Here is a 26087-nt window from a genome sequence, read left to right on the forward strand (position 1 = left end):
TATTTGCTTGTTTATAGCCCTCCCCACCTCAACATTATTACTTGGGGGCCTATAGACTACGCCTACTAGAAGGTGGCAGAGACAATGTCCGGTCTGCGTGGGGTCCTTAATTATGCTGGCTGCTTTTCCAAGGCAGCGGGAAGCGTAGACAGAGTCAATGGATGGAAGGCTGGTTTGTGTGATGGATTAAGTTACATTCATGATCTTTTGTAGTTTCTTGCGGTCTTGGGCAGAGCAGGAGCCATAACAAGCTGTGATACAACCAGAAAGAATGCTTTCGATGGTGCATCTGTAAAAGTTGGTGAGAGCTGTAGCTGACATGCCAGATTTCCTTAGTCTTCTGAGAAAGTAGAGGCGTTGGTGGGCTTTCTTAACGGAATGGGGGGACCAGCACATGTTGATCTCACGTGAGAACACCATCTACCAGGTGCACGGTACATACACTTGCAACTCGGCCAACATTGTCTACCTGATACGCTGCAGGAAAGGATGTCCCGAGGCATGATACATTGGGGAAACCATGCAGACGCTACGACAACGGATGAATGAACACCGCTCGACAATCACCAGGCAAGACTGTTCTCTTCCTGTGGGGGAGCACTTCAGCGGTCACGGGCATTCAGCCTCTGATCTTCGGGTAAGCGTTCTCCAAGGCGGCCTTCACCACACACGACAGCGCAGAGTCGCTGAGCAGAAATTGATAGCCAAGTTCTGCACACATGAGGATGGCCTAAACCGGGATGTTGGGTTCATGTCACACTATCGGTAACCCCCACAGCTTGCCTCCTGGACTTGCAGAATCTCACTGGCTGTCCTGTCTGGAGACAATACACATTTCTTTAACCTGTGCCTAATGCTCCCTCCACTCACATTGTCTGTATCTTTAAATGTAGCTGTAACGATTCGCATTCTAATCAGTATTCTGTAACTTGATTTTGTGTCTCTGTATGCCCTGTTTGAGAGCAGATATCCACTCCATCTGACGAAGGAGCAGTACTCCGAAAGCATTTGCTACCAAATAAAACTAGTGTTGTTAAAACTCTTACTTTCTTGAAAAGGTCAGGGTCACCTGACTCGGACGCCTCAGACCTAGACTTCAGCAAGCAGTGGATATCCCTGTTGATCCATGATTTCCGGTTGGGGAACATGCGGATTTGCTTCTTTGGCACACTGATTTCGACACAAAGTTACTGTGATGGCGTACTCGTTCAGGCAGTGATTTTAAATGCTGACCAATCCACTGACTCCAAGCGATCCCGTCGGAGATGATCTGACTTCCTCAGACCAACATTGTATGACTTTCTTTGATGGATTCTCCTGTTTCAGTTTTTGCTTGTAAGCAGGAGCACAGCCTTGTGGTCTGATTTGCCGAAGTGTGGGTGGGCGATAGAGTTGTAGGTATGTTTGATATTGGTGTAGCAGTGGTCTAGGATGTTTGGACCTCTGGTGGAACAGGAGACGTGGTGGTAACTTGGTAGTACACCCTTGAGCTTGGCCTGATTGAAGTCCCCGGCTATGATGAACAAGCCCTCGGGATGTTTTGTCTCGAGGCTATTCGTAGTTGTGCATATTTCGTCCAGTGCGATCTTCGTGTCCGCATGGGGTGGGATGTAAACTGCCATCAGGATAATGGAGGTGAAGTCCTGCTGAAGGTCGTAGGGGTGGCATTTTAGCGTCAGGTATTCTATGTCTGGGGAGCAGAAATTTGCCAGTGTTGCTATGTCTAGGCACCACGAGGTGTTGATGAGGGAACAGACCCCCACCTCCTCTAGCCTTGCCTGAGTGATAGATCAACTTAATATAAGGTAGGTCCATTCAAAAGTCTGAAGGCAGGGAAGAAGCTGTTCTTGAGCTGGTTGGTACGTGTCCTCAGACTTTTGTGCCTTTTTCCTGGTGGAAGAGAGTATGTGCGGGGTCCTTGATTATGTTGGCTGCTTTTCTGAGGCAGTGGGAAACATAGATGGAGTCATTGCATGGGAACTGGTTTGCGTGACGGGCTGGGCTTTGTTCATGACCCTTTGTAGTTTCTTGCGGTCTTGGACAGAGCAGGAGCCATACCAAGCCATGATACAATCAGAAAGAATGCTTTCTATGGTGCATCTGTAAATGTTGATGAGAGTCGTAGTGGACATGCCACATTTCCTTAGCCCCTGAGAAAGTAGAGGCATTGGTGGACTTTTTTAACTATAGCATCAGCATTGAGGGACCAGGACAGGTTGTTGGTGATCTGGACACTTAAAGCTGAAGCTCACGACCATTTCCACTTTGTCCCTGTTGATGTAGATTGGGGCATGCCCTCCATTACGCTTCCTAAAGTCGATGACTATCTCCTTCATTTTGTTAACACTGAGAGAGGTTACTGTCATCGTACCAGTTCACCAGATTCTCTATCTCTTTCCTGTACTCTGACTCATTGTTGTTTGAGATGTGACCCACTACGATGGTGTCATTAGCAAACTTGAAAATCGAATTGGAGAGGAGTTTGCCCACACGGTCATAGATATATAAGGAGTATGGTAAGGGGCTGAGAACACAGCTTGTGGGTCACTGGTGTTGAGGATGATTGTGGAGGAGGTGTTGCTGCCTATCCTTACTGATTGTGGTCTGTGGGTTAGGAAGTTCAGGATCCAGTCGCAGAGGGAGTTACTGAGGCCCAGGCCACGGAGTTTGGAGATGAGTTTCGTAGGAATAATGGTGTTGAAGGCTGAGCTGTGCTCAATAAATAGGAGTCTGACATAGGTGTCTTTGTTACCCAGGTGTTCCAGTGTTGAGTGTAGGGCCAGGGGGATGGTGTCTGCTGTGGACCTGTTGCGGTATTAGGTGAACTTTAATGGATCCAGGTAACCTGGGAAGCCGGAATTGATTTGTGTCATGACTAACGTTTCGAAGTACTTCTTATTGATGGATGTCAGAGCCATTGGATGATCGTCAAGCTGCATGGCTTTTCTTTGGTATGATGGGCATTGGCTTGAAGCAGATAGGGACCTCAGATTGGTATAAAGAGAGGTTAAAGATGTGTGCGAATACCCCTGCCCGCTGGTCCATGCAGGATCTGAACATTCACCCCGTTCCCCCATCCAGGCCAGTCGCTTTCCACGGGTTGGCTTTCAGAAAGGTTGCTCTGATGTCTGTGATGGTGACATAGAACATAGAACAGTACAGCAGAGAACAGGCCCTTCGGCCCACGTTGTTGTGCTGAGCTTTGTCTGGAACCCAGATCAAGCTATTTCCTCCCTATCATCCCGAAGTACTCCATGTGCCTATCCAATAGCTTCTTAAATGTTCCTAAAGTTTCTGATTCCACTATCCCTGCAGGCAGTCCATTCCACACCCCAACCACTCTGAGTAAAAAACCAACCTCGGACATCCTTCCTATATCTCCCACCATGAACCCTATAGTTATGCCCCCTAGTTACCACTCCATTCACCCGAGGAAATAGTCTTTGAACGTTCACTCTATCTATCCCCCTCATCATCTTATAAACCTCTATCAAGTCTCCTCTCAACCTCCTCCGCTCCAGAGAGAAAAGCCCAAGTTCCCTCAACCTTTCCTCATAAGACCTACCCTCCAAACCAGAGGGTGACCTTGGAGATAGGTTGGGCCGAGGCTTCCGGGTTGGCGGGCATGCTCTCACTGACCTCTTGCTCAAAATGGGCATAGAATGCATTGAGCTCATTGGTAATGGGACATGTAAAGAATCAAAATATGTGTCTAGAGGAGGTGTGAATGGTAGGATAGCAGCCAGCCAGACACAAGGTAAAGGAGATAAGTGCGAAAATAAAATTTGTAATCGTATGGCTGGGACAGCAATGTATTGGATTTCAGATACTGGAGTTTGAAAACAAATTAAATGCGAGATAAAAACCAAATGATTGGGATTGGATGGCGTGTCCATATGTATATGGAGGTCATACAGTATTTGTAGCTGGGGTTCCAATAACAGCAGGGAGGGAGGTCAAGCTTCCCAAAATGTGGGGAATTAGTAAATTGCCTGTTGGGGAATGTGTTGGATGCACACTGTGCCTCCTTCCAATTCAAAGGGTAGACAATATTTGTGAACTAACAGCTTGTAACATGCAGTGATATGTTTTCTCTTCCCCCGGCTCCCCCAAAATTGCTGTGTAGTTAAATCTATTGCAAATTGTGCTGTGGGGTATGATATTCTTTCCATCAAGTAATGTATTATTGTTGCTTTGATGTTTAGTGTAATTGGGTGGAGTATGGGATGCTATTGCCAAAGAACTTGCTCAAAAGGCATAAATGTCATGTCAATGCAAGAATCGTTGGATTTTCAGTTTCTGTTCTTAATGCCATTAGAAGTGGAGTTGAATAGAGCTCCAAAAGCCATGTTTCCAAACACTGGAGATGTCACCAGAACAGACCAAGCAAACAGCTAACACTTTGAAACAGTTACTGTTTGCACCTAATGTTATCTATCTTGCTTTCAAAGATCATTTTATTTATGAATCTATGCACAACGAAATTTTAACTGTGCAGAGTGTAATATTTGGTGTACTTTGAATTGACCAAGAGGCAGTGGGCTTCCACTACATTCATCAGTGACCAATTTCCAAATCCAGATTAGTTGTTAGATTTTGTTTACATTAAATCAGGATAAACATACTAAGATCTGTTTATAAAGCTTACAGAAATGGTCTGATTGTCAGTTTGAGACAAAGATGTTTAAGAATGTGTGAATGGAAGCAATAGATTAATGGCATGTCTTTGATACCATAGGAATGGTTAATGAAAGAGTAATCTATACTTTGATTTGATTTATTATTGTCACATAAAGTTTTTATTTATTAGTCACAAGTAGGCTTGCATTAACACTGCAATAAAGTTACCCTGAAAATACCCTAGTCACAACACTCCGGTGGCTGTTCGGGTACACTGAGGGAGGGTTTAGCACAGCCAATGCGCCTAACCAGCATGTCTTTCTGACTGTGGGAGGAAACCAGAGCACCCGGAGGAAACCCACACAGACACGGGGAGAACGTGCAAATTCACAGTCAGTCACCCGAGCCAGGAATTGAGTTTGGGTCCCTGGTGCTGTGAGGCAGCAGTGCTTGTCACTGTGCCACCCGCATGTATTGGGATGCGGTGAAAAGTATTGTTTCTTGATGCAAAACATACATTCATAAGAGTACATAGGGGAGAAGGAAAGGCAAGGGTGCAGAATATAACAGAATAAAATGTTGCAGTCATAGCTAGGGTGTAGAAAAAGATCAACTTAGTACAAGTACATGGACTAACATATATTGAGAGGCAATATTGAGTCTTGGTTTATTGCAATGTACGTTCTTAGAGCTTAATAAAAGAATTTGTGTTCTGCATGTGGTTTGTACTAATTCTGATGCTGGTGTGCTTTAACTCTGGATGTTGAAATTGTACCATTTCCCATTGCTGACATCTGTAACCTTGAATTAGCAAAAGGAATGGAATCCAGGGAGACCCCTTTGAATTTGGGCATATCAAAGAAATAGGTCTTGATTTGATTTATTATCGTCACACATATTAGTATACAGTGAAAAGTATTGTTTCTTGCGTGCTATACAGTCAAAGCATACCGTTGATAGAGAAAGAAATGAGAGAGTGCAGAATGTAATGTTACAGTCATAGCTAGGGTGTAGAGAGTTTACAAGAGTTGGAATGAAGTTTGAGAAGCGCAGAACGAGAGTAAAAGATGGAATTTGAAGGTATGCTGGGCACAGTTTGCAAGAAGTCACCTTGCTTCGACGCCGTTTGTGGAATGCTGCTAATTATTTTGGGCATATCAACAAATCATTAACAAGCATACATGTGACAGCTCCCAAACCACCTCATTATTGGAAATAGCGCTGGTAAAAATCCCCACTGATTAATATAGAAGTTTACATGTAGTTGTATTAACAATGAATGTTTTGTATATGTTCTTTTTTAAATGCAGAAGGGTTACATTGTTGTCATTTTGGGAAGTTGGAAGCCTTGCAGGAGCAGAATAGGTTATATATAACTTTTGTGTGCTGTTTGAGTTGACAAGATACTACAAACCTGTTAATAATGTCATAAAGATGGCTGTGTGTTTCAGCTGTGACACATTTGGTCGCCCCAGGGACAACAAGCTTGAGTTCCACTCCAGATATGACTTTCCAAAAAATCTAGCCTGACAATTCAGTGCTGCACTGCCAGAGGTGCTGTCTTTCAGATATGTTATATCATTAAATTGCACCTCAGCCACATGGACACTCCTGATTCGATGGGACTATTTTGAAGATGAGCAAGGTGCTCTTTGCGGTGAACTTGCCACTAAACTGATTTGCCTCTCACAAGTATCCATTTACACAGTCCCAAACCCAAAAAGGGTAAATTAATTTGGGATATTGAAAGTTTCAGTTTGGAAATGAAAGCATACATTTATTTGGTTACAATTTTGTTTCTTTTTTTGAATTATCCATAACTTTTTCTTTTCATTTCAGCCATTTTTCCAACTTGTGAAGTTACGAAAACTTGGACTAAGTGACAACGAAATCCAGCGACTTCCTCCAGAAATAGCAAACTTCATGCTGTTAGTCGAGTTGGATCTGTCCCGAAATGGTAATCTATAGGAGTGAGCTCTGTATTTTTAATGTTGTGTGGTTGTCCCCATTCATTGAACATTTAGACTGCGTTGGGCCTTCAGTCTTTGATTTCAGGTCTTTCATTCCATCCATTGTTACCTGGTTTCCGTTTCTTCATTTAAAAAATATTTCACGCAATACAGTTACTATCAGGTGACAAAACTCTGTTTACTTTTCTGGTCATTCTGTCTTTACTGTTGTTTAGCATTAGAAAAATATATGCACAGCCTCAACGCCAGTGGTGAGGTAAAAGTCAATGCTTTTGGCATCAATGCTGCATTTGACTCTCCACTGGCTGGACTTGTTACCTAACACACAGGAAGATGGTTGCAGTAGGTTGTGGTGAATTATCCCGCAGTGTCCAAGGCTCAACCATTAATGGCTGCAGGAGCAGAGTTATATGTGCACAAGTTGTTGAAGACGACAGAGCAGGTTGAAAAATTGGTTAATCAGGCATTCGGATTCTGGAACTTATAAGGGCAGAAAGTACAAAAGCAAGGAAGTTATAATGAACCTTTTATAAAATGCTGGTTTGAAGTCAGCTAGTTTCCCCCATGTGCTCCAGTTTCCCCCCCTCAGTCCAAAGATATGCAGGTTAGGTGAATTGGCCATGCTAAGTTGCCTCTAAGTGTCCAAAGATGTTTACATTAGGTAGATTGGCCATAGTAAGTAGTGGAGTTATGGGGATAGGGCAAAGTGGTGGGGCTGAGTAAGATGCTCTTTTTGGAAAGTCAGTGCTGACTCAATAGGCCGAAAGACCTCCTTCTGCACTATAGGAATTCTACAGAGCATCGTGTTCAATTCTGCGTTTCCCACTTGAAGAATGGGAAGACAGTGTATGGCTCCATGAATGAGGGACTTCAATTGTGTGGTTGAATTAAGGAAGCTGGGACTGTTTCCCTTGAAGGGAAGGTTGGAAGGAGATTTGATGGAGTTGTTCAAAATCATGAGGAACCTGGGCAGAGTAGGTAGGGAGAAACTGTTCCAATTGGCAGAAGGGAGAAGAACCAGAGGATCACCGGTTTAAGGTGATTGACAAAGGTGCTATGAGGAAAACATTTTTTATACTACGAGTGGGTTGGATCTGGAATGGACGACCTGAGAATGATGGAGGCAGGTTCAATCCAGTCGCTCAAAAGGGCACTGATAATTATCTAACGAGAAAATAAAATTGGAGAGATGAGGGAGTGACAGTTGCCCTTGCAAAGAGCCGACTCTGAATGTGAATGGCCTCCTTCTGTGCTAACATCGTTCTATGCTTCAGTGATCTTCAACTGTTTTGTCAATGATCTTCTTTACAATGTAAGTTTAGAAATGGTACTGTTCGCTGATTGGACAATGCTTAGCCATACATACAACTGGACCCGGGCAACATACAACCTGGGCAACTTCGTGGCATGTACCATTCATGTCAAATAAAGACCAGGCATTGACCATCTCCAAGAAAAGACTGATTAACCACTTCCCCATGATATTCAATGACATAACCATGTCCAAGTCCCATACTGTCTTTATCCTGGATGTTGCCATTCACTAGAAATTCAACTGGACAAGCCATTACCTAATTTGCTCACCTTTCCTATGTTGGGTGTCTGTTGCTGGATGAAAATCCTGGAATTCTTTACGTAATAATGTTGTGGGAATATTTTTAGCGCTTGGACTGTGGTGGTCCAAGAAGCAGGTGAACTGCCATCCGAAGAGCAACTAGGAATAAGCAGTAAATGCCTATTTTTACAATGTTGCCCGCATCCTGAAATTCACATGAAATCAATGTTCAATTTCACAGCAATATTGTTTTATGTAGAATTGCAAAGTGTAGATTCCAGGATGTTGGTGCTAAGAAGTGTTCCCGCCTTGGGTGGCTGTCTGTTGGGAGTTTGCACATTCTCCCCCGTGTCTGTGTGGGTTTCCTCTGGATGCCCCGGTTTCCTCCCATAGTCCAAAGATGTATAGGCTAGGTGGATTGGCAATGGTAAATGCACAGGCTTGTGTGAATAGGGTGGTTGGGTGGGATTTTTTGGAGAGTCGATGCAGCCTCAGTGCGCCAAATGGCCTAAATCTACACTGTAGGGATTCTATGGATGTAATTGTTGGTTTTATATTCTTCAATCATGTAAAAATGTTTATTTCTTTACATTATGGTGTAAATACTCTGCAATGCTGTAGCAATGAGCCTGAACTTTGACTTCTTGGGCATAGCACATCATCCTAGTAACAGAACTTTTATAGTTCGCAGCATTTGGTTTGCTTTGTGCTGTGTAGATTATCCATTGGGAGTTGGGTAAAAACATATAAACCAGTTTTACCAAGAGCACACCTACGGTGAGCATGTGGCAATATAGGAGACACATTTTATTAAGCGTTTGTGGGTGGCTTCACAGGTTAGACTAAGTGTACATTTTTCAATTTCCTGTCTCTCTTTGGCAATTCTTCAAAAAAAAGTACCACAATATTTGAATCAAAAGTAGAAGAACAAATTCAGCAAGATAACCATTTAGTTTTTTGTAGGACTGCTGGTTGAATTGGAATGGTAGTCTAAGATAGTTGTTAGCTTCTGGATGGCTGAAATGTGTTTCTTTCTCCAGACTGACACAAGAATTAGGAGGCTGTTTCGCCCCTTGAACAAGCTTCACCATCCGGTAACATCATGACTGATCTGTCTATGGCCGCAATTCTATTTTGCAGTCTGCCCCACTTGACTCCCTTGCCTATTAGAAACCTAACAGCCTTGAATGTAACCATTGATCCAAGGTTTGTTGTTTTCTGCGTAAGAGAATTCCACAGACTAGCCACTCTCAGAGAAAGAATTTCTATTCATCCCTGTCTTAAATTGCAGACCCCTAATTTTTAAACTGTGACCCCTGGTTTTAGACACCCTACAAGAGCAAACATCTTCTTTGATTTGATTTATTATTTCTTGCATGCTATACGGACACAACATACCGTTCATAGAGAAGGAAATGAAAGAGTGCAGAATGTAGTGTTACAGTCATAGCTAGGGTGTAGAGAAAGACCAACTTGGCACCCACCCTGTCAAGTTGCCCTCGGATCTTATACGTTTCAATAAGATCACCCCTCGTTCTTCTAAACTCCAGTAGATACAGGCACAACCTACTCAACCTTTTCTCTTAAGTTAACCCCTTTATTGCAGGAATCACTAAGTGACCTTGTCTGAACTGCTTCTAATGCATTTATATTCTGTCTCAAGTAAGGAGATCAAAACTGTACACGCTACACCAGATGTAGTCTCACCAATGCCCTGTAGCACAACTTCCCTACTTTTCTATTCCTTTCCCCTTGCAATAAGCACAATTCCATTTGTATTCTTTGATTTGATTTGTTATCGTCACGTGTGTTAGCATATTGAAAAGTATAGTTTCTTGCACGCTATACAGACAAAGTGTACTCTACACAAAGAAGGAAAGGAGAGAGTGCAGAATGTAGTGTCACAGTCATAGCTAGGGTGTAGAGAAAGATGAACTTAATGTGTGGTAGGTCCATTCAAAAGTCTGACAGCAACGGGGAAGAAGTTATTTTTGAGTTGGTTGGTACATGATCTCAAACTTTTGTATTTTACTCCTGACGGAAGGAGGCGGAAGAGAGAATGTCCGGGGTGTGTGGGGTCCTTGATTATACTGGCTGCTTTTCCGAGGCAGCGGGAAGTGTAGACAGTGTCAATGGATGGGAAGCTGGTTTGAGTGGTGGACTGGACTTCATTCACGACCCTTTGTAATTTCTTGCGTTCTTGGACAGATCAGGAACAATACCAAGCTGTGATACAGCCAGAAAGAATGCTTTCTATGGTACATCTGTAGAAGTTGGTGAGAGTTTGAGTGGACATGCCAAATCTCTTTCTCTCTCTCGAGAAAATAGAGTTCTGACCCCAACTGTGGCAAATGGCATCAGTGTTCATTTAATGTGAATCAATAGGGGATTCATAAAGTAGGGAAAATGCCAGTCTACTTTAGCAATCTGTTTTATTCTTGAAGGAGGAATTGGGGGTGATGTGCGTGAGGCAAAACAAACTTTTGTGAATGTTAGGAGAGGTGATGGCCTAGTGGTATTATTGCTAGACTATTAATCCAGAAACTCAGCTAATGTTCTAGAGTCCTGGGTTCGAATCCCGCAATGGCAGATGGTGGAATTTGAATTCAGTAAAAATATCTTTAATTAAGGATCTACTGATGACCACGAAACCATTGTTGATTGTCGGAAAAACCCATCTGGTTCACTCATATTCTTTAGGGAAGGAAATCTGCTGTCCTTACCATGTCTGGCCTACATGTGACTCCAAAGCCACTGCAATGTGGTTGACTTTCAACTGCCTTCAGTCAACTAGGGATGGGCAATTAATGCTGGCCAGCCAGCGACACCCATCTCCCATGAATGAATAAAATAAAACGTGATCAGGAAATATACCTCCCTACTCACATGATGCCACCTGACTGACAGAATGTTGCCTAGCTTGAGGGTTTTTGCTTTTACAGCTCTACCTGGGAAACAAATATTGGTCATTGTGTGGGGAAGTGTTTCCTCATGACATAAGTAGAAAAGGAAAGAGGAAGAGGATGTAAGGAGGCTATAAGGGGACATGGATTTGGTGATCTGGCAAATGAAGTATAATTTGGGCAAGTGTGAAATTCTTCATTTTGATAGGAAGAGTAAAAAATAAGTTATTATCTAAATGGTGAGAGATTGCAGAGGTTTGAGATTCAGAGAGACCTGGGTGTCCCAGTGCATGAATCAAAAAAGGTTAGTGTAAGGGTACAGCAAGTAATTGGGAAAGCTAATAGAATGCTATTGTAGGGAAGTTACAGGGCATTGGCGAGACCGTACCTGGAGTATTGTGTACAGCAGGGTTTCCCAAACATTGCCCTAAAGTACCGACGGAACCCCCAGAAATACTCTTATTATGTTGAGGAGTAAACCACAAAATTGTTTTTGTACAGTAGGTAAAAATATACAAAAACAAATTTATTAAAATATTTTATGTTTCTTAGATGTACATTTATTATAAGTTCTCTTATTCAACAAAGTTCTTTCAACAAGTACTCTTACATTTTTATCATTTTTAATGAGAGGAGTGATTCTGCTTCTTTTGACCACAAATTTGTTTAATATTAAGAGTGCTGCTGGACATGCACACTTGCGCTCCCCCTTGCACACTGTGGTCCCTTTCCCTCTGCCCCATGGCTGCTGCCTTCCTCGCACTGCCGTCCATGCTCTTCAGTCTCGCCCTAGCCTGGAACTTTGAGGACTCGCTTTCCTTTTAATTTGACCAAGTCCAAACAGAGGCTGAGTTCTCACTCATTGATTGTTGATAGGTTCACCAATGATCCTATCTGCAGCCAATACAGGGAGGAACCAGCCTTTAATTGGACAAGCAGCTTCATAGCATTTTTCAAATTTTATGCACCAGCCTGGCCTACCACAGAACTCCTGGATGTTTCCAATGGGATGTCAGGGTTCTGTGGAATCCACTTTGGGAAACACTGGTGTATGTAATTGGTTTCTTTATTTATAGAAAGATGTAAATGCGTTAGAAGCAGTTCAGAGAAGGTTTACTAGAATGATACCAGGAATGGGTGGGCTTTCTTATGAGGGCAGATTGAATGAGTTAGGCTTGTATCCACTGGAGTTTTGAAGAGTAAGAAACCTTTAAGATTCTGAGGGGCATTGACAGGGTGGTTGTGGAGAGCATATTTCCTCTTGTGGAAGAACCTAGAATGAGGGTTGTTGTTTAAAAATAAGGGGTCTCTTATTTAAGATGTGGAGATGCCGGCGTTGGACTTATTTAAGACAGAGATGAAGAGAATTTTTAATTTCCTTAAATAAGGGGACCAAGACTGCTCACTGTACACCAGATGTGGTTTCACCAGTACCTTGTACAGATGCAGCAAGACTTTCCTATTCTAATACTCCAACTTCCTTGAAATAATTAGCCTTCCTGATTACTTGCTGTACTTGTGTGCTCGCTTTGTAGTTTGTACACCAGTACCCCCAAGTCCCTTTGTGTTGCAACTTAACTAATACTCTGTTCTTTTGTTCTCCTTTCCAAAATGAACAACTTCACATTTTCCCACATTATACACCATTTGCCAAGTTTTTGCCCACTTGCTTAACCTATCAATATCTCTTTGTAAACTATTTGCATCCCTCTCGCAGCTTGGCTTTTGACCTATTTTTGTGTCGTTTGCCAATTTGGCTACTGTACATTCACTTCCTTCCTCCAATTCATACTCTGACAAATACCTGTTCCCTTCACTTTCTTTCAGTTTACTTCTCATCCACTTCTAAGCTTTGCTTAAGAATCCTACTATTTCCAGCTTCTGTGGCAATTATTTCATGAAAGGCTTTGTGGGCGTTTAGGGAAGTTGGGTGCAACCACTCATACTGATTTGAAAAAAACGTCGAGAAACTTGGTCAACTTGTCTTGATAAGACAAGTTTAAATATTAGGCTTGTTTGCAACTGGTTTGATAATCAAGCCAAACCAGTTTTTTTGCTCTCAGAATACATTACTCCTCTTAAATCTTTTATACTCATTGTGTTAGAATCAGAGAAACTTATAGCACAAAAGGAGGCTATTTGGCCCAGCATGTTGTGCTGGCTCTTTGAAAGACTGCCTGTGGTTACCTCTAAAACCCTGCCCATAACCCTGTAAGTTCAGCATTAGTAAATACTTGTCCGCCCCTGTTTAAAATTATTTATGGAATCAGCTCCCACTATCCTTTTTCAGGTTCAGATTCCAGCAACTGAGTGAAAATATTTCACCACGGTTCCCCTCTAGATCCATTGCCAGTGATTTTCAATCTATGACCTCTGGTCATTGACCCAGTCACCATGAGGGCTATTTTTTTGATGTATCAAACCTTTATAATCATCTTGAAAACCCCTATTTTGTCACCTTTTAACCATCACTTGTAACTTTTCTGTTATCTTGAGTCTGGTAAACCTTTTGAATCGTTCTTGGCTTTTCCTCAAATGTGGTGCTCAGAATCGTCCACAATGGTTCAAGTTGAGTAACAGCCAGTAATACATACATTTCTAGAACAATTTCTTGGCTTTTATATCTATTTCATTGTTTATGCACCCAAGTGACTCATATGTTTTTAAAAATCACTTTATCAATTTGTCTTGCCACCTTTAAGGACTTTTGGATTCATGCCATTTAAGGTATGCTGCTTTTCCAGTTCAACCAAAGGACATTATTTCTCTGCATTAACTGCCATTTGCTATGCTTATGCCCATTTAATCAAATTGTCTGTTAACTTGAAGTCTATGACGATCCTCACCACAGTCTACACTACCTTGCCAAATTTTATATAATTTGTAAAGTTTAGAATGCTACTCTCTACACCCGAGTCTAGGCCACTGATGAGGAAAAAGAGCATTGGACCCAAAACTAAGCCTCGGAGAAGCTTAATGCAAACGACCTTTCAGTCTTGAAAACATTCATCCACTAAAGTTTATTTATTAGTGGCACAAGTAGGCTTAGAACACTGAATGAAGTTACTATGAAAATCCCCTAGTCGCCACACTCCGGTGCCTTTTCGGGTACACTGAGGGAGAAATTAGCATGGCCAATGCATCTAGCCAGCACATCTTTCGGACTGTGGGAGGAAACTGGAGCACCAGGAGGGGAGACACAGGGAGAATGTGCAGACTCTGCACAGACAGTGATCCAAGCCGGGAATCGAACCCAGGTCCCTGGTGCTGTGAGGCAGCAGTGCCAATCACTGTGCCACCGTGCCACTCTATTATTATCACCCTTTGTTTCCTGTCACAAAGCCAATTCTCTATGCATGCTGCTACTTTCCCCTTAATTCCATGGGTTTCCAGTTTCTTAATTAGACTCCCGTGTGGTCCTTTGTTGACTGCTTTCAGTAAGTTTGCATATCCAATATCTACAGCACTGCCATGATCGACCTTCTCCGTTACCTCATAGAATTAGATTCAGTTACTCAGTTGCCATTAGCAAATGTTGAAACTGTACACCCGAGTCTAGGTCATTAATATATGTCAACAAGAGCAGGGGCCCCAACACTGACCCCTGAGGATTCTCACTATAATCATAGAATCGCTACAGTGCTGTCTTCTAGTCCAAAAAAAATCATCACTACATCCTGAATTTCGTCATTCAGCCAAAATTGTATCCATGTTGCTACTGTCCGTTTTATCCCAGAGCGATAACTTTGCTCACAAGTCTATTGTGTGACTCTTCCAAATGTCTTTTGGAAGTCCATGTACACCACATCAAGAGCATTACCCTCATCAACCCTCTCTGTTATTTCATCAAAAAACTGAAGAAAATTAGTTGAGCACTATTTGTCCTTTACAAATTATTGCCTGTACCTGCCAATTCGCTATTAATTTTGTCTTGAATCATTGTTTCTAAAAGCTTCCCACCACCATGGACAGGTCTTGATGCAAGGCTTATCCTTGCACCCTTTTTCAAACAAGGATGTAACATTTGCAATTCTGCAGTCCATTGGCAGCACCCATGTGTCTCAGGAGGATTGGAAAATTATGACCAGTGCCTCTGCAATTCCCGCCCTTAATTCCTTCCATATTCTTGGATGAATCGCATCTGGTCCTCACCAACTTTTAAGTGCAGGCAGCCTATTTAATAACTCCTCTTTATTTGTTTTAAATCAATCAAATCTTTAAATTATATTCACTTTCACCACGACTTGGGCAGTATCATCTTCCTTGGTAAAATACTCTGCTCTGATCAAAAGACATGATGTGGAGTTGCTAGCGTTGGACTTGGGTAGGCACAGTAAGTAGTCTCTCAACACCAGGTTCAAGTCCAATATGTTTATTTGGTAGCACGAGCTTTCAGAGCGTCACTCCTTCATCAGGTGAGTGCAGGATTTGTTTCACAAACAGGGCATATGTAGACATAAACTCAATTACAAGATAATGGTTGAAATGCGAGTCTAAACAGGTAATCAAGTCTTTACATGTGCAGACAATGTGAGTGGAGAGAGAATTAAGCACAGGTTAAAGAGGTGTGAATTGTCTCCAGTCAGGACAGTTAGTGCGATTTTGCAAGGCCAGGCAAGTCGTGGGGGTTACAGATAGTGTGACATGAACCCAAGATCCCGGCTGAAGCCATTCGCATGTGTGTGGAACTTGGCTATCAGTTTCTGCTCAACGATTCTGCATTGTTGTGTGTCATGAAGGCCGCCTTGGAGAAAGCTTACCCGAAGATCAGAGGCTGAATGTCCTTCACTGCTGAAGTGTTCCCCGACAGGAAGGGAACACTCCTGCTTGGTGATTATTGAGCGGTGTCCCATTAATCCATTGTTGTAGCGTCTGCATGGTCTTGCCAATGTACCATGCCTCGGGACATCCTATCCTGCAGCGTATCAGGTAGACAATGTTGGCCAAGTCACAAGTGTATGTACCGTGTACCTGGTGGATGGTGTTCTCATGTGAGATGATGGCATCCGTGTTGATGATCCGACACATCTTACGGAGGTTGCTGTGGCAGGGTTGTGTGGTGTCATGGTCACTGTTCTCCTGAAGGCTGGGTAGTTTGTTGTGTACAATGGTCTGTTTGAGGTTGCGTGGTTGTTTGAAGGCCAAATAGTGGGGGCAAGTTTGAAGGCAAGTTACGCTGAGCAGAAACTGATAGCCAAGTTCCGCATACATGAGGACGTCCTCAACCGTGAACTCACTAACTGTCCTGGCTGGAGACAATTCACACCTCTTTAACTTGTGCTTAACCCTCTCTCCACTCACATTGTCTGCATCTGTAAAGACTTGATTACCTGTTAAAACTCGCATTCCAACCATTATCTTGTAATTGAGTTTGTGTCTATATATGCCCTGTTTGTGAAACAAATTCTGCATTCACCTGATGAAGGAGCGGTGCTCCGAAAGCTCGTGCTATCAAATAAACCTGTTGGACTTTAACCTGGTGTTGTGAGACTACTTACTGATCAAAGACTATTGGCCTAGAACGTTAACTCGATAACTCTCCCCAAATGCACCCGGAACTGCTAAGTTTTTACAGTATTTTGTGTTCTTATTTCAGTTTTCCAGCATCTACAGTGCAAAGTAGTCATTGCTTTTCCAAATTAAAGTTTGTTTTGTCCCTGATGATGATTTTCAGTAACTTCCTCATCACTGATGTTAGGCTGACTGGCCTGTAGTTTCCTGGTTTAATGTCCTACCCTTTTTTGCATTGAATGTCATTGACACCTTTCAGTGCTGCACACGGCTCCTGTACCCAATATGGATTGAAAGATTATGAATGGTGTCTCTGCTATTTATCCCTTGGTTCCTTTGAGCAACCTGGAACGCATTCCGTATTTTTTACTGGTACCTTCTGGTAATTTAAATCTAATCAAAAAAAGCCAATTCAAATTAAGTCCAATCATGGTCCCCACATGAGGGACAAACCAGATCTAAGCTGACAAGACATTGCACCCCATCTTGGGCTCGATCAAACAAGATCCAAGCTGACAGGAAGAAGCATTGTACCACCTTCTGGGCTTGATCTAATGCTTCATCTTAGCCAAAAGGCAGTGATGGCTTTAAAACATTGCACCAAGTAAAGCTTTGGTTTAATCTCATTGGCTACCCTGATTCTTTACTCTATCCTAGCTTAGGCAAACCACGATTGCAGTTGGACCAGGTGATTTGTCAAGTTCTCACAATGCTAATCTCTTTCGGATCTTTTCTTTATCACTGTTCTGTCCGTGACTTCTTTCTCCTCTCCGTGAATAATTTACATCTCATCCACTTCCTTTGTGACAATAGTTACAAAGTCGTAAGCAGTGCTTTATCCAAGTCCTTTGCCTCGACATGAAGCTTTCCCTTTTGGTCTTTATTAGACCCAAGCTTTTCCCAAGCTAATCTGTTAAACTTTAAATTGAATCTTAAAACCTTGTATAAACATGTAATGGTGTTAGTCATCTTTTTGTAATTTTTCTTTGTCTCCTGTATTAATGTTTTCAATTCATCTTTATACATTCCATAGTCTTTCTGGTCATTAATATTACTCTTCATTTCCAAAAGCCCCCTCATTTTAGTACTTATTTCCTTTGTCACCTCCAGTGTGCGGAGTTTGGATGCTCTACCTTATTCCTGCAAAGGAACATGTATACCAGTAGTTTGCACCTGAACTATCTCTTTCCTGAATGCCCTCTGAAATTGCCTTTTTTAATCTGCCTATGCTCAGTCCCTCAAGTCACTGAAGTCCGCTCATTCTATTGTTGAGCATTTTTACATTCACTATCTTCTGCCCTTTTTCCACATTCCATCAAATAATTTGTGAGTGCTCCATTTCCCTGACTTCATTCCCCAGAATCAGAGAATCCTACAGTGCAGAAGGAAGCCAATCGGCCCATCGAGTCTGCACCGATTACAATCCCACCCAGGCCTTATCCCTATAACCCCATGCATTTACCCTAGCTCGTCCCCCTGACACTAAGGGGCAATTTAGAATGGCCAATCCACATAACCCGCACATCTTTGGACTGTGGGAGGAAACTGGGCACCCAGAGGAAACCCTCGCAGACATGGGGAGAACATGCAAATCCTCACACTGCCCAAGCCGGGAGTTGAACCCGGGTCCCTGGCGCTGTGAGGCAGCAGTGCTAACTACTGTTCCACCCCATATCGAAGATCGCCTCCTCCCTTGCTGGACTAGAGACATATTGATTGTGAAAATAAGGGGAGGTGATGGCCTAGTGGTATTATCGCTGGACTATTAATCCAGAAACTCAGCTAATGTTCTGGGGATCCAGGTTCGAATCCCGCCACGGCAGGTGGTGGAATTTGAATTCACTAGAAAAAAATACCTGGAATTAAAAATCTACCGAAGACCATGAAACAATTGTCGATTGTTGGAAAAACCCATCTGGTTCATTAAGGTCCTTTAGGGAAGGAAATCTGCTGTCATTACCTGGTCTGGTCCATGTGGTTGACTCCCAACTAACTGCCTTCCAAGGGCAACAAGGGATGGACAATAAATGCTGCCAGCTAGTGATGCCCATGTCCCACGAATGAATAAAAAAAACTCTCCCATTTGCATGTCAGAAATTTCCCCCCTCCTTCTCTGCCCTTAGCACTAAATTGTTCTCGGTCTATTTCTCTCAAACTAACTACTTTTTTTTTGTTTCACACATTTGAAATTTGAGGGCAGATTTGTTTGTCAATCTCCTTCTCACTGTTTGGAACTCATAATCACTTCAGCCAGATAGATTCAGTCCTTGAATCATCGAGTAAATCCTTTCAATTTAGAACTGTAGCATTATCCTTAATCAATACTGCCACACCTCCGTCTCCTTTTCCTTCTTCATCATTCCTGAATGCTTGGTAACCAGGAATATTAATGACCAGTCACTGCTCTTGCTTGTGTAGCATCTCTGTTCATGCATCCATAATCATCATCCCATGTAGCAATTTGTGCTTGCAATGCATCAACCTAATTAGTGACACTGGACGTTGACATACATGCAGTTTAATGTCACCTTTGTCACTTTTGCTATTTTCCTTGGTCTGCTTCCAGCATTTTTTGAAATGTTTCTAATTTTTATGCTGTTTGTATTTTTCTGTCCTCTGATCTCATACTGCTCCTTTCTGCTATTTTCTGGCTCTTCACCAACTGAATCTATGTTCAGGTGCAACCCGTCCCTTCTTTTGCACTGGTGCCCCTTCCTGCAGAACCAATTTCAATGTCCCAAGAATCTGAAACCCTTCCTGCACCATTTCTCCAGCCTCACTTTTATCTGCACTATCATCCTGTTTCCTTATTTGCACGTGACATTGGGCGTAATCTTGAGATTGCCATCTTTTGGGTCCTTTCTTCAAATCTTTTCCTTAGTTGCTGAATCTCTGTTTGAAAGACCTTGACACTTTGTCTTCCTGTGTTATTGTTTCCAACATGGATGATGACATCTGGTTGCTACCCTTCTTGCAGATGTGCCCACTCAGTGATATTCTTTACCCTGGCCACAAGGGAGGCAACATACTATTTGGGAACCAGGTCTGCTTTTACAGAAAACTTGACTGTGTCCCTGACTGTTGACTGCTGCATATCTAACCTTCCTATTTCCTTTAGCTGAAGTCATGAGAATTTGACTCTTCTTGTTTTCCTCCTCAACATTGCTCACCCTCTCAGTACTAAAACTAAAAACTGGTTTGAGAGTGCAACTGGCTTGAGAGATTCCTGCATACCCATGCCTTCCTCCTCCTGTTTGTTTTGTCACCCATTCCGTCACCTCTGACAGCTGTGATGTGACTCCCTCAAACCTTTGGATTCACGACAGTGACTCCAGCTGCTCCTCGAGCTCCAAAACTCAAAGTTTGATCTCTGGCAAATGGAGACACTCCGAGCCACCAGTTTCATGATGTTTATGGGAGTTCCATCAAAGAACAGAACTTGCATGTCTCTAATGGCCTCCCATAATGAATCCACTGAACTCTAAATCACTGAGATTCTGATCATGGAAAGACTGAGAAAACAAAACCTAAGAAATCAAAGCCTAAGATACCTATAAAATTCTAAGGAACTGACCTTTGAAAGACCATAATACTAAAATAATAACAAGTTAACTAAGTGCTCTAGAAATTATGTCTGAAAATCTAAATTACAATGGAATCTAGCATCAAGTGTGCCTCAGTGAAGCAATGACATTGTTTGAATGTCTTTCCTCATTTTCTCACACTTAGACTCTGCCACCAGGCCACCTGCCTTGACTTGTTTTTTTATACTTTCCCCTTGGGTTTGCCCTCTCTGATGTTCAAGAGTATCGGTGCAGGGAATGGAACACTTTATTGCAGCCACAGAATCAAATACTCTCATAGCTGGAATAGTGCAGGTGGATGCAAAACAACGATCCCTTCACTCTGCCCATGCAACAAAGTGCCATAATGCTAATTCCCAAAGGAAATAAATTGCATTTTCCATATCTGTCACCTTCAGGTATGTCTGAGTGACTTCAGCAATGAATGGTGGAGCATATTAGAAACTGAAATTCAGCAGTCAAACATATTTCACAAAAAAACCTTATCAAACAGGCAAAGGAAACTTTCATCCCATCATTTTGGTATGGCTTACAACCTAGGTCGTAGAATTTGTAAAGCTGGTGTCTCACCCAATGTACCAACCAAAGATTCAAAGAATATTCAAAATAAGAATAACATAACATATATGTAATAACTCCGGAATCAGTTGTAAAGGAACGATGCATCATTGCACAAAATAAAGTAAAGCAAAACCATAAGCCTGTGCTGAACGCAAACAAGTCCCAATCAGGACAATACAATAATGGACCTACTCAGGGGCCTGCTTTATAAAGGGCTCAGTATATGAGTTCCACTTGCTAAGGTAATTACCAATGACCTGGGAACTATTCGATGAGTCCAAATGGGAGGTCAATCACGGATTCTCCATGCAAGTCCGGGGGGGGGGGTGGTTGGGGTTATCACAATATATTTAATGTATTAAAGGATTGGTGATGATGAAACTCTTGAGTCCCCGAATTGTGATTTAAAGTAACACAGTTTGGATAAGATGGTGTTTGAAGCGACTAAGATTCAAATACCATATTTGAAGTTGTGGAGCTTAGTCACTGTATGTTATATCTAGAAGGACCATTGGTCTTGAATATAAAATGCAGCATCATGATGAATTCAAGAGATTATTGTGTTTCAATAATTCTGTTAACATTGTAGCAAATAAATACCCCCAAATCACCTATTTGATACCAGTTATATTCTGTTGAAATAACAATACTGTACAACCTTACGGCAGAGGCTACTCAAGATCTTTTTTTCTCACATATCTGTTTGGGGAAGAAGTGCTGCCAAAATTCTCAAACTATCTATCCACTGTGCCCTGCAGTAAAGGGTAATTTTTCCTCTGCCAACAACCTTTTGAACAGAACAAGGGGAATGCAGCCTGAACAGCAATTGTAGTTGGAATTTTGTACTGTTGGTATGGCGGATGCATTAAGAACATAAGAACTAGGAGCAGGAGTAGGCCATTTGCCCCATGAGCCTGCTCCGCTATTCAATAAGATCATGACTGATCTTTTTGTGGACTCAGCTCCACTTACCCACCCTCTCACCATAACTCTTAATTCCTTTACTGTGAAAAAATCTATCCATCTTTGCCTTAAAAACATTGAATGAGGTAGCCGCAACTGCTTCATTGGGCAGGGAATTCCATAGATTCACAAATGTTTGGGTGAAGAAGTTCCTCCTCAACTCGGTCCTAAATCTGCTCCCTCTTATTTTGAGGCTATTCCCCTAGTTCTGGTTTCACCTACCAGTCGAAAGAACCTCCCTGTTTCTATCTTATCCATTCCCTTCATAATTTTATATGTTTCTGTAAGAACCCCCTCATTCTTCTGAATTCCAGTGAGTATAGTTCCAGTCTACTCCGTCTCTCCTCATAAGCCAACCCTCTCAACTCTGGAATCAACCGAGTGAATATCCTCTGCACCCCCTCCAGTGCCAGTATATCCTTTCTCAAGGAAGGAGACCAAAACTGTACACAGTTCTCCAGGTTGTAGCCTCACCAGCACCTTATACAGCTGCAACATGGTGTAACAGATTACATACTCCTTTTTTCCCCAAAGGTAAAAGTTTCTGTATTATTCTCTAATGCAGGGCTGGTGTGCAATTCTAAACCAAAACTGAACTGTTTGAAGACCAAATATGCTTGAAAACTTTGCTACTTTCTTGTTTGCGTATAGAGTAAAGTCTGAATTTTTTGAGCATGTAACCTAGTGTGTGGATGAGGGTAGTGCAGATGATGTAGTTTATATGGATTTTAGCAAAGCCTTTGACAAAGTCCCACATGGGAGACTTATCAAGAAGGCTAATGCACATAGGATACAGGGTGATCTGACAAGGTGGATTCATAATTGGCTGAGCAGTAGGAGACAGAGGGTAGTGACAGACGGCTGCTTTAGTGACTGGAGGCCAGTGACCAGTGGCATACCACAGGGATCCATGCTGGGCCCCCTATTGTTCGTCATTTATATAAGTGACGTAGATGACTTTGTGGGGGGTAGGATCAGTAAGTTTGCCGATGTCACAAAGATTGGCCAGGTGGTTAAAGTGAGGTTGAGTGTCTTGGGTTGCAGGAAGTATAGACGAGATAAACAAATGGGTGGGTAAGTGGCAGATGGAATTTAACCCTGAATAGTGTGAGGTGATGCACTTTGGAAGGGATAATTTGCAAAAGAAGTATATTATGAAAGGTCTGACACTGGGAAGTTCTGAAGAACAAAGGGACCTTGGCGTGTTTGTCCATAGATCTCTGAAGGTGGAAAGGCAGGTTAATACGGTGGTGAAAAAGGCATATGGCACACTCGCCTTTATCAATCGGGGTATAGATTACAAAAGCAGAGAGGTCATGTTGGAGTTGTATAGAACTTTGGTGAGGCCACAGCTGGAGTACTGTGTGCAGTACTGGTCACCACATAATAGGAAGGATGTGAATGCACTGGAGGGGTGAATAGGAGATTTACCAGGATGCTGCTTGGGATGAAACATCTAAGTTATGAAGAGAGGTTGGATAGGCTTGGGTTGTTTTCGTTGGAGCAGAGAAGTCTGAAGGGGCAACCATGATTGAGGTGTTCAAGATTATGAGGGGCATGGCCAGGGTGGATAGGGAGCAGCTGTTTCCCATAGTTGAAGGGTCAGTTACGAGGGGACACAAGTTAAAGGTGAGGAGTGGGAGGTTTAGGGGGGGACTTGAGGAAAAACTCGGAGGATGGTGATAGTCTGGGAGGGTGCCTCACATCCTTTAAAAAGTACTGGGATGAGTACTTGGCACGCCATAACATTCAAAGCTATGGACCAACTGCTGGCAAGTGGGATTAGCTGCAGATTAGGTTCATGTTTTGGTGCAGACTTGATGGGCCAAAGGGCCTCTTCTGCACTGTAGTATTCTGTTGATGTACAACAGTCGCAAACAAGCTTTTGCGTGTGTCGCTAAACTGGAGTTGGGGAAGAGTGGAGTAGAAATCTCTTTCCCTTTACTGTAAAAAGATACATGCCCTGCAGCTTTATCACTCTGACGAAAGCTTATGATTGTTAGATGTGATGTCAACTCAGTCACGTCCAGCAGAAAGTCAGTGTTCCACTGTACATACAGCTCAAGGATGTTTCATGCTAAGAGTGATCTGTACCTGCATTAAACCTGAAAGAGTGTGAAGGTATGACTTCATTTTTTATAACTCTTGTCACTGATTTCAAGAAGATAAGTATGCTAAAAGGAAATTTGTGGAAATAAAATGTTAAATGATTTGAAAATTCATATTCATCAAAGTGGAGCATTAATTGTCACTTTGGATTCCATTAGCTGCTGGATTGTTTTAACTGGATGATTTGAAAATGTCACGGTTAATTGGAATTGAAACAGTTTTTATTTTTTCACCGGATGTAGGTGTCATTGGCTAAGCCAGCATTTATTGCCCATCCCAAACTGCCCCTGAGATGGTGACAGTGAGCTTCCTTTTTAAACCATTGCAGTCCATGCAGAGTAGGAGCACTGACAGTGCTGTTAGGATTTTGACCCAGCAACAGTGAACGAACAGTGATATAGTTCTAAATTGGGATGGAGAGTGATTTGTAGGGGAACCTGCAAGTGGTGGTGTTCCCGTGCATCTAGTGCCCTTGTCCTTAAAGGTTGTAGAGGTAGAGAGTTTGGAAGGTGGTGTCAAAGGAGCATTGGTGAGTTTCTGCAGTATATCCTTATAGGTGCTGCTAGTGTGTCAGTGGTGGAGGAGTGAATGTTGAATTTGATTTTGATTTGATTTATTATTGTCATGTGACAAGTGAAAAGTCCCATACAATGAAAAGTATTATTTCTTGTGTGCTATACAGACAGAGCATAGCGAAGGAAACGAGAGAGTGCAAAATGTAGTGTTACAGTCGTAGCTAGGGTGTAGAGAAAGATCAACTTAATGCAAGGTAGGTCCATTCGAAAGTCTGACGCAGCAGGGAAGAAGCTGTTCTTGAGTCGGTTAGTATGTGACCTCAGACTTTTGTATCTTTTTCCCAACAGAAGAAGATGGAAGAGAGAATGTCCGGGGTGCGTGGGGTCCTTAATCATGCTGGCTGCTTTGCCGAGGCAGCGGGAAGTGTAGACAGAGTCAATGGATGGGAGGCTGGTTTGCATGATGGATTAGGCTACATTCACGACCTTTTGTAGTTTCTTGCGGTCTTGGGCAGAGCAGGAGCCATACCAAGCTGTGATACAACCGGAAAGAATGCTTTGTATGGTGCATCTGTAAAAGTTGGTGAGAGTCATAGCTGACATGCCAAATTTCCTTAGTCTTCTGAGAACCGTAGAAGCGTTGGTGGGCTTTCTTAACTATAGTGTCGGCATTGCGGGGGGGGGGGGAAAACCTGAAGCTCTCGACCCTTTCCACTTCACCCCTGTTGATGTAGACATGTTCTCCTCTACACTTCCTGAAGTCGATAACAATCTTCTTCGTTTTGTTGACATTGAGGGAGATTATTGTCGCCGCACCAGTTCACCAGATTCTCTATCTCATTCCTGTACTCTGTCTCGTCATTGTTTGAGATCCAACTCACTATGATGGTGTCATCAGCAGATTTGAAAATAGAGTTGGAGGGGAATTTAGCCACACAGTCATTGGTGTATAAGGAGTACAGTAGACGGCTGAGAACACAATCTTGTGTGGCACCAGTGTTGAGGATGATCGTGGAGCAGGTATCCTTACTAATTGTGGTCTGTGAGTTGGGAACTTCAGGATCCAGTTGCAGAGGGTGGAGCCGAAGTCCAGGCTACGGAGTTTGGAGATGAGTTTTGTAGGAATAATGGTGTTGAAGGCTGAGCTGTAGTCAATAAGTAGGAGTCTGACATAGGTATTTTTGTTATCTAGGTGTTCCAGGGTTGAAGGTGGTAGATGGGGTGCCAGTCAAGCAGGCTGCTTTGTTTGGGGTGGTGTTCAACCTATTGAGTGTCATTGGAGCTGCACTTATCTGGTCAAGTAGAGGGTATTCCATCACACTCCTGACTTGAGCCTTGTAGATGGTGGATATCCTTTGGAGAATGAGGAGATGAATTATTCATCACAGAATTCCCAGCATCTGACCTACTGTTATGACCACAGCATTGATATGGTCTTCCAGTTCAATTTCTGGTCAATGCTAGCCCCCAGGATGTTGGATGGTGGGGATTCAGCGATGGTAATGCCATTGAATGTGAAGGGAAAATGGTTCGATTCTGCCTTGTTGGAAATGGTCATTGCCTGGTGCTAGAGTGGCACAACATCTCTCAAGATGTGTGGGTTAGGTTGATTGGTCATGCTAAATTGCCAATTGCCCCTTGGTGTCAGGGGACTAGCAGTAAATACGTGGGGTTGTGGGGATAGAGCCTGGGTAGGATTGTTGTCAGTGCAGGTTTAATAGACTCCTTCTGCATTATAGGAATTCTATGATTCTATGAAATGTTACTTGCCACTTATCACCCCAAGCTTGGATATT

The 26087-nt window shown here is 42.6% G+C and overlaps 1 protein-coding gene across 2 annotated transcripts in view; it reads left to right on the plus strand.

Moving 5' to 3' along the window:
• lrrc1 (leucine rich repeat containing 1) overlaps nucleotides 1-26087 on the plus strand; it is a 250060-nt gene that overhangs the window by 41178 nt on the left and 182795 nt on the right. For both annotated transcript variants that reach the window (XM_078213275.1, XM_078213276.1), the window contains exon 2: nucleotides 6460-6577. In XM_078213275.1, the coding sequence (XP_078069401.1) occupies nucleotides 6460-6577 (118 nt within the window). The remainder of the gene's footprint in view (nucleotides 1-6459; nucleotides 6578-26087) is intronic.

This window comes from Mustelus asterias, chromosome 5 (genome assembly GCF_964213995.1).
Source record: "Mustelus asterias chromosome 5, sMusAst1.hap1.1, whole genome shotgun sequence".
In the NCBI taxonomy this organism is placed as follows: Eukaryota; Metazoa; Chordata; class Chondrichthyes; order Carcharhiniformes; family Triakidae; genus Mustelus; species Mustelus asterias.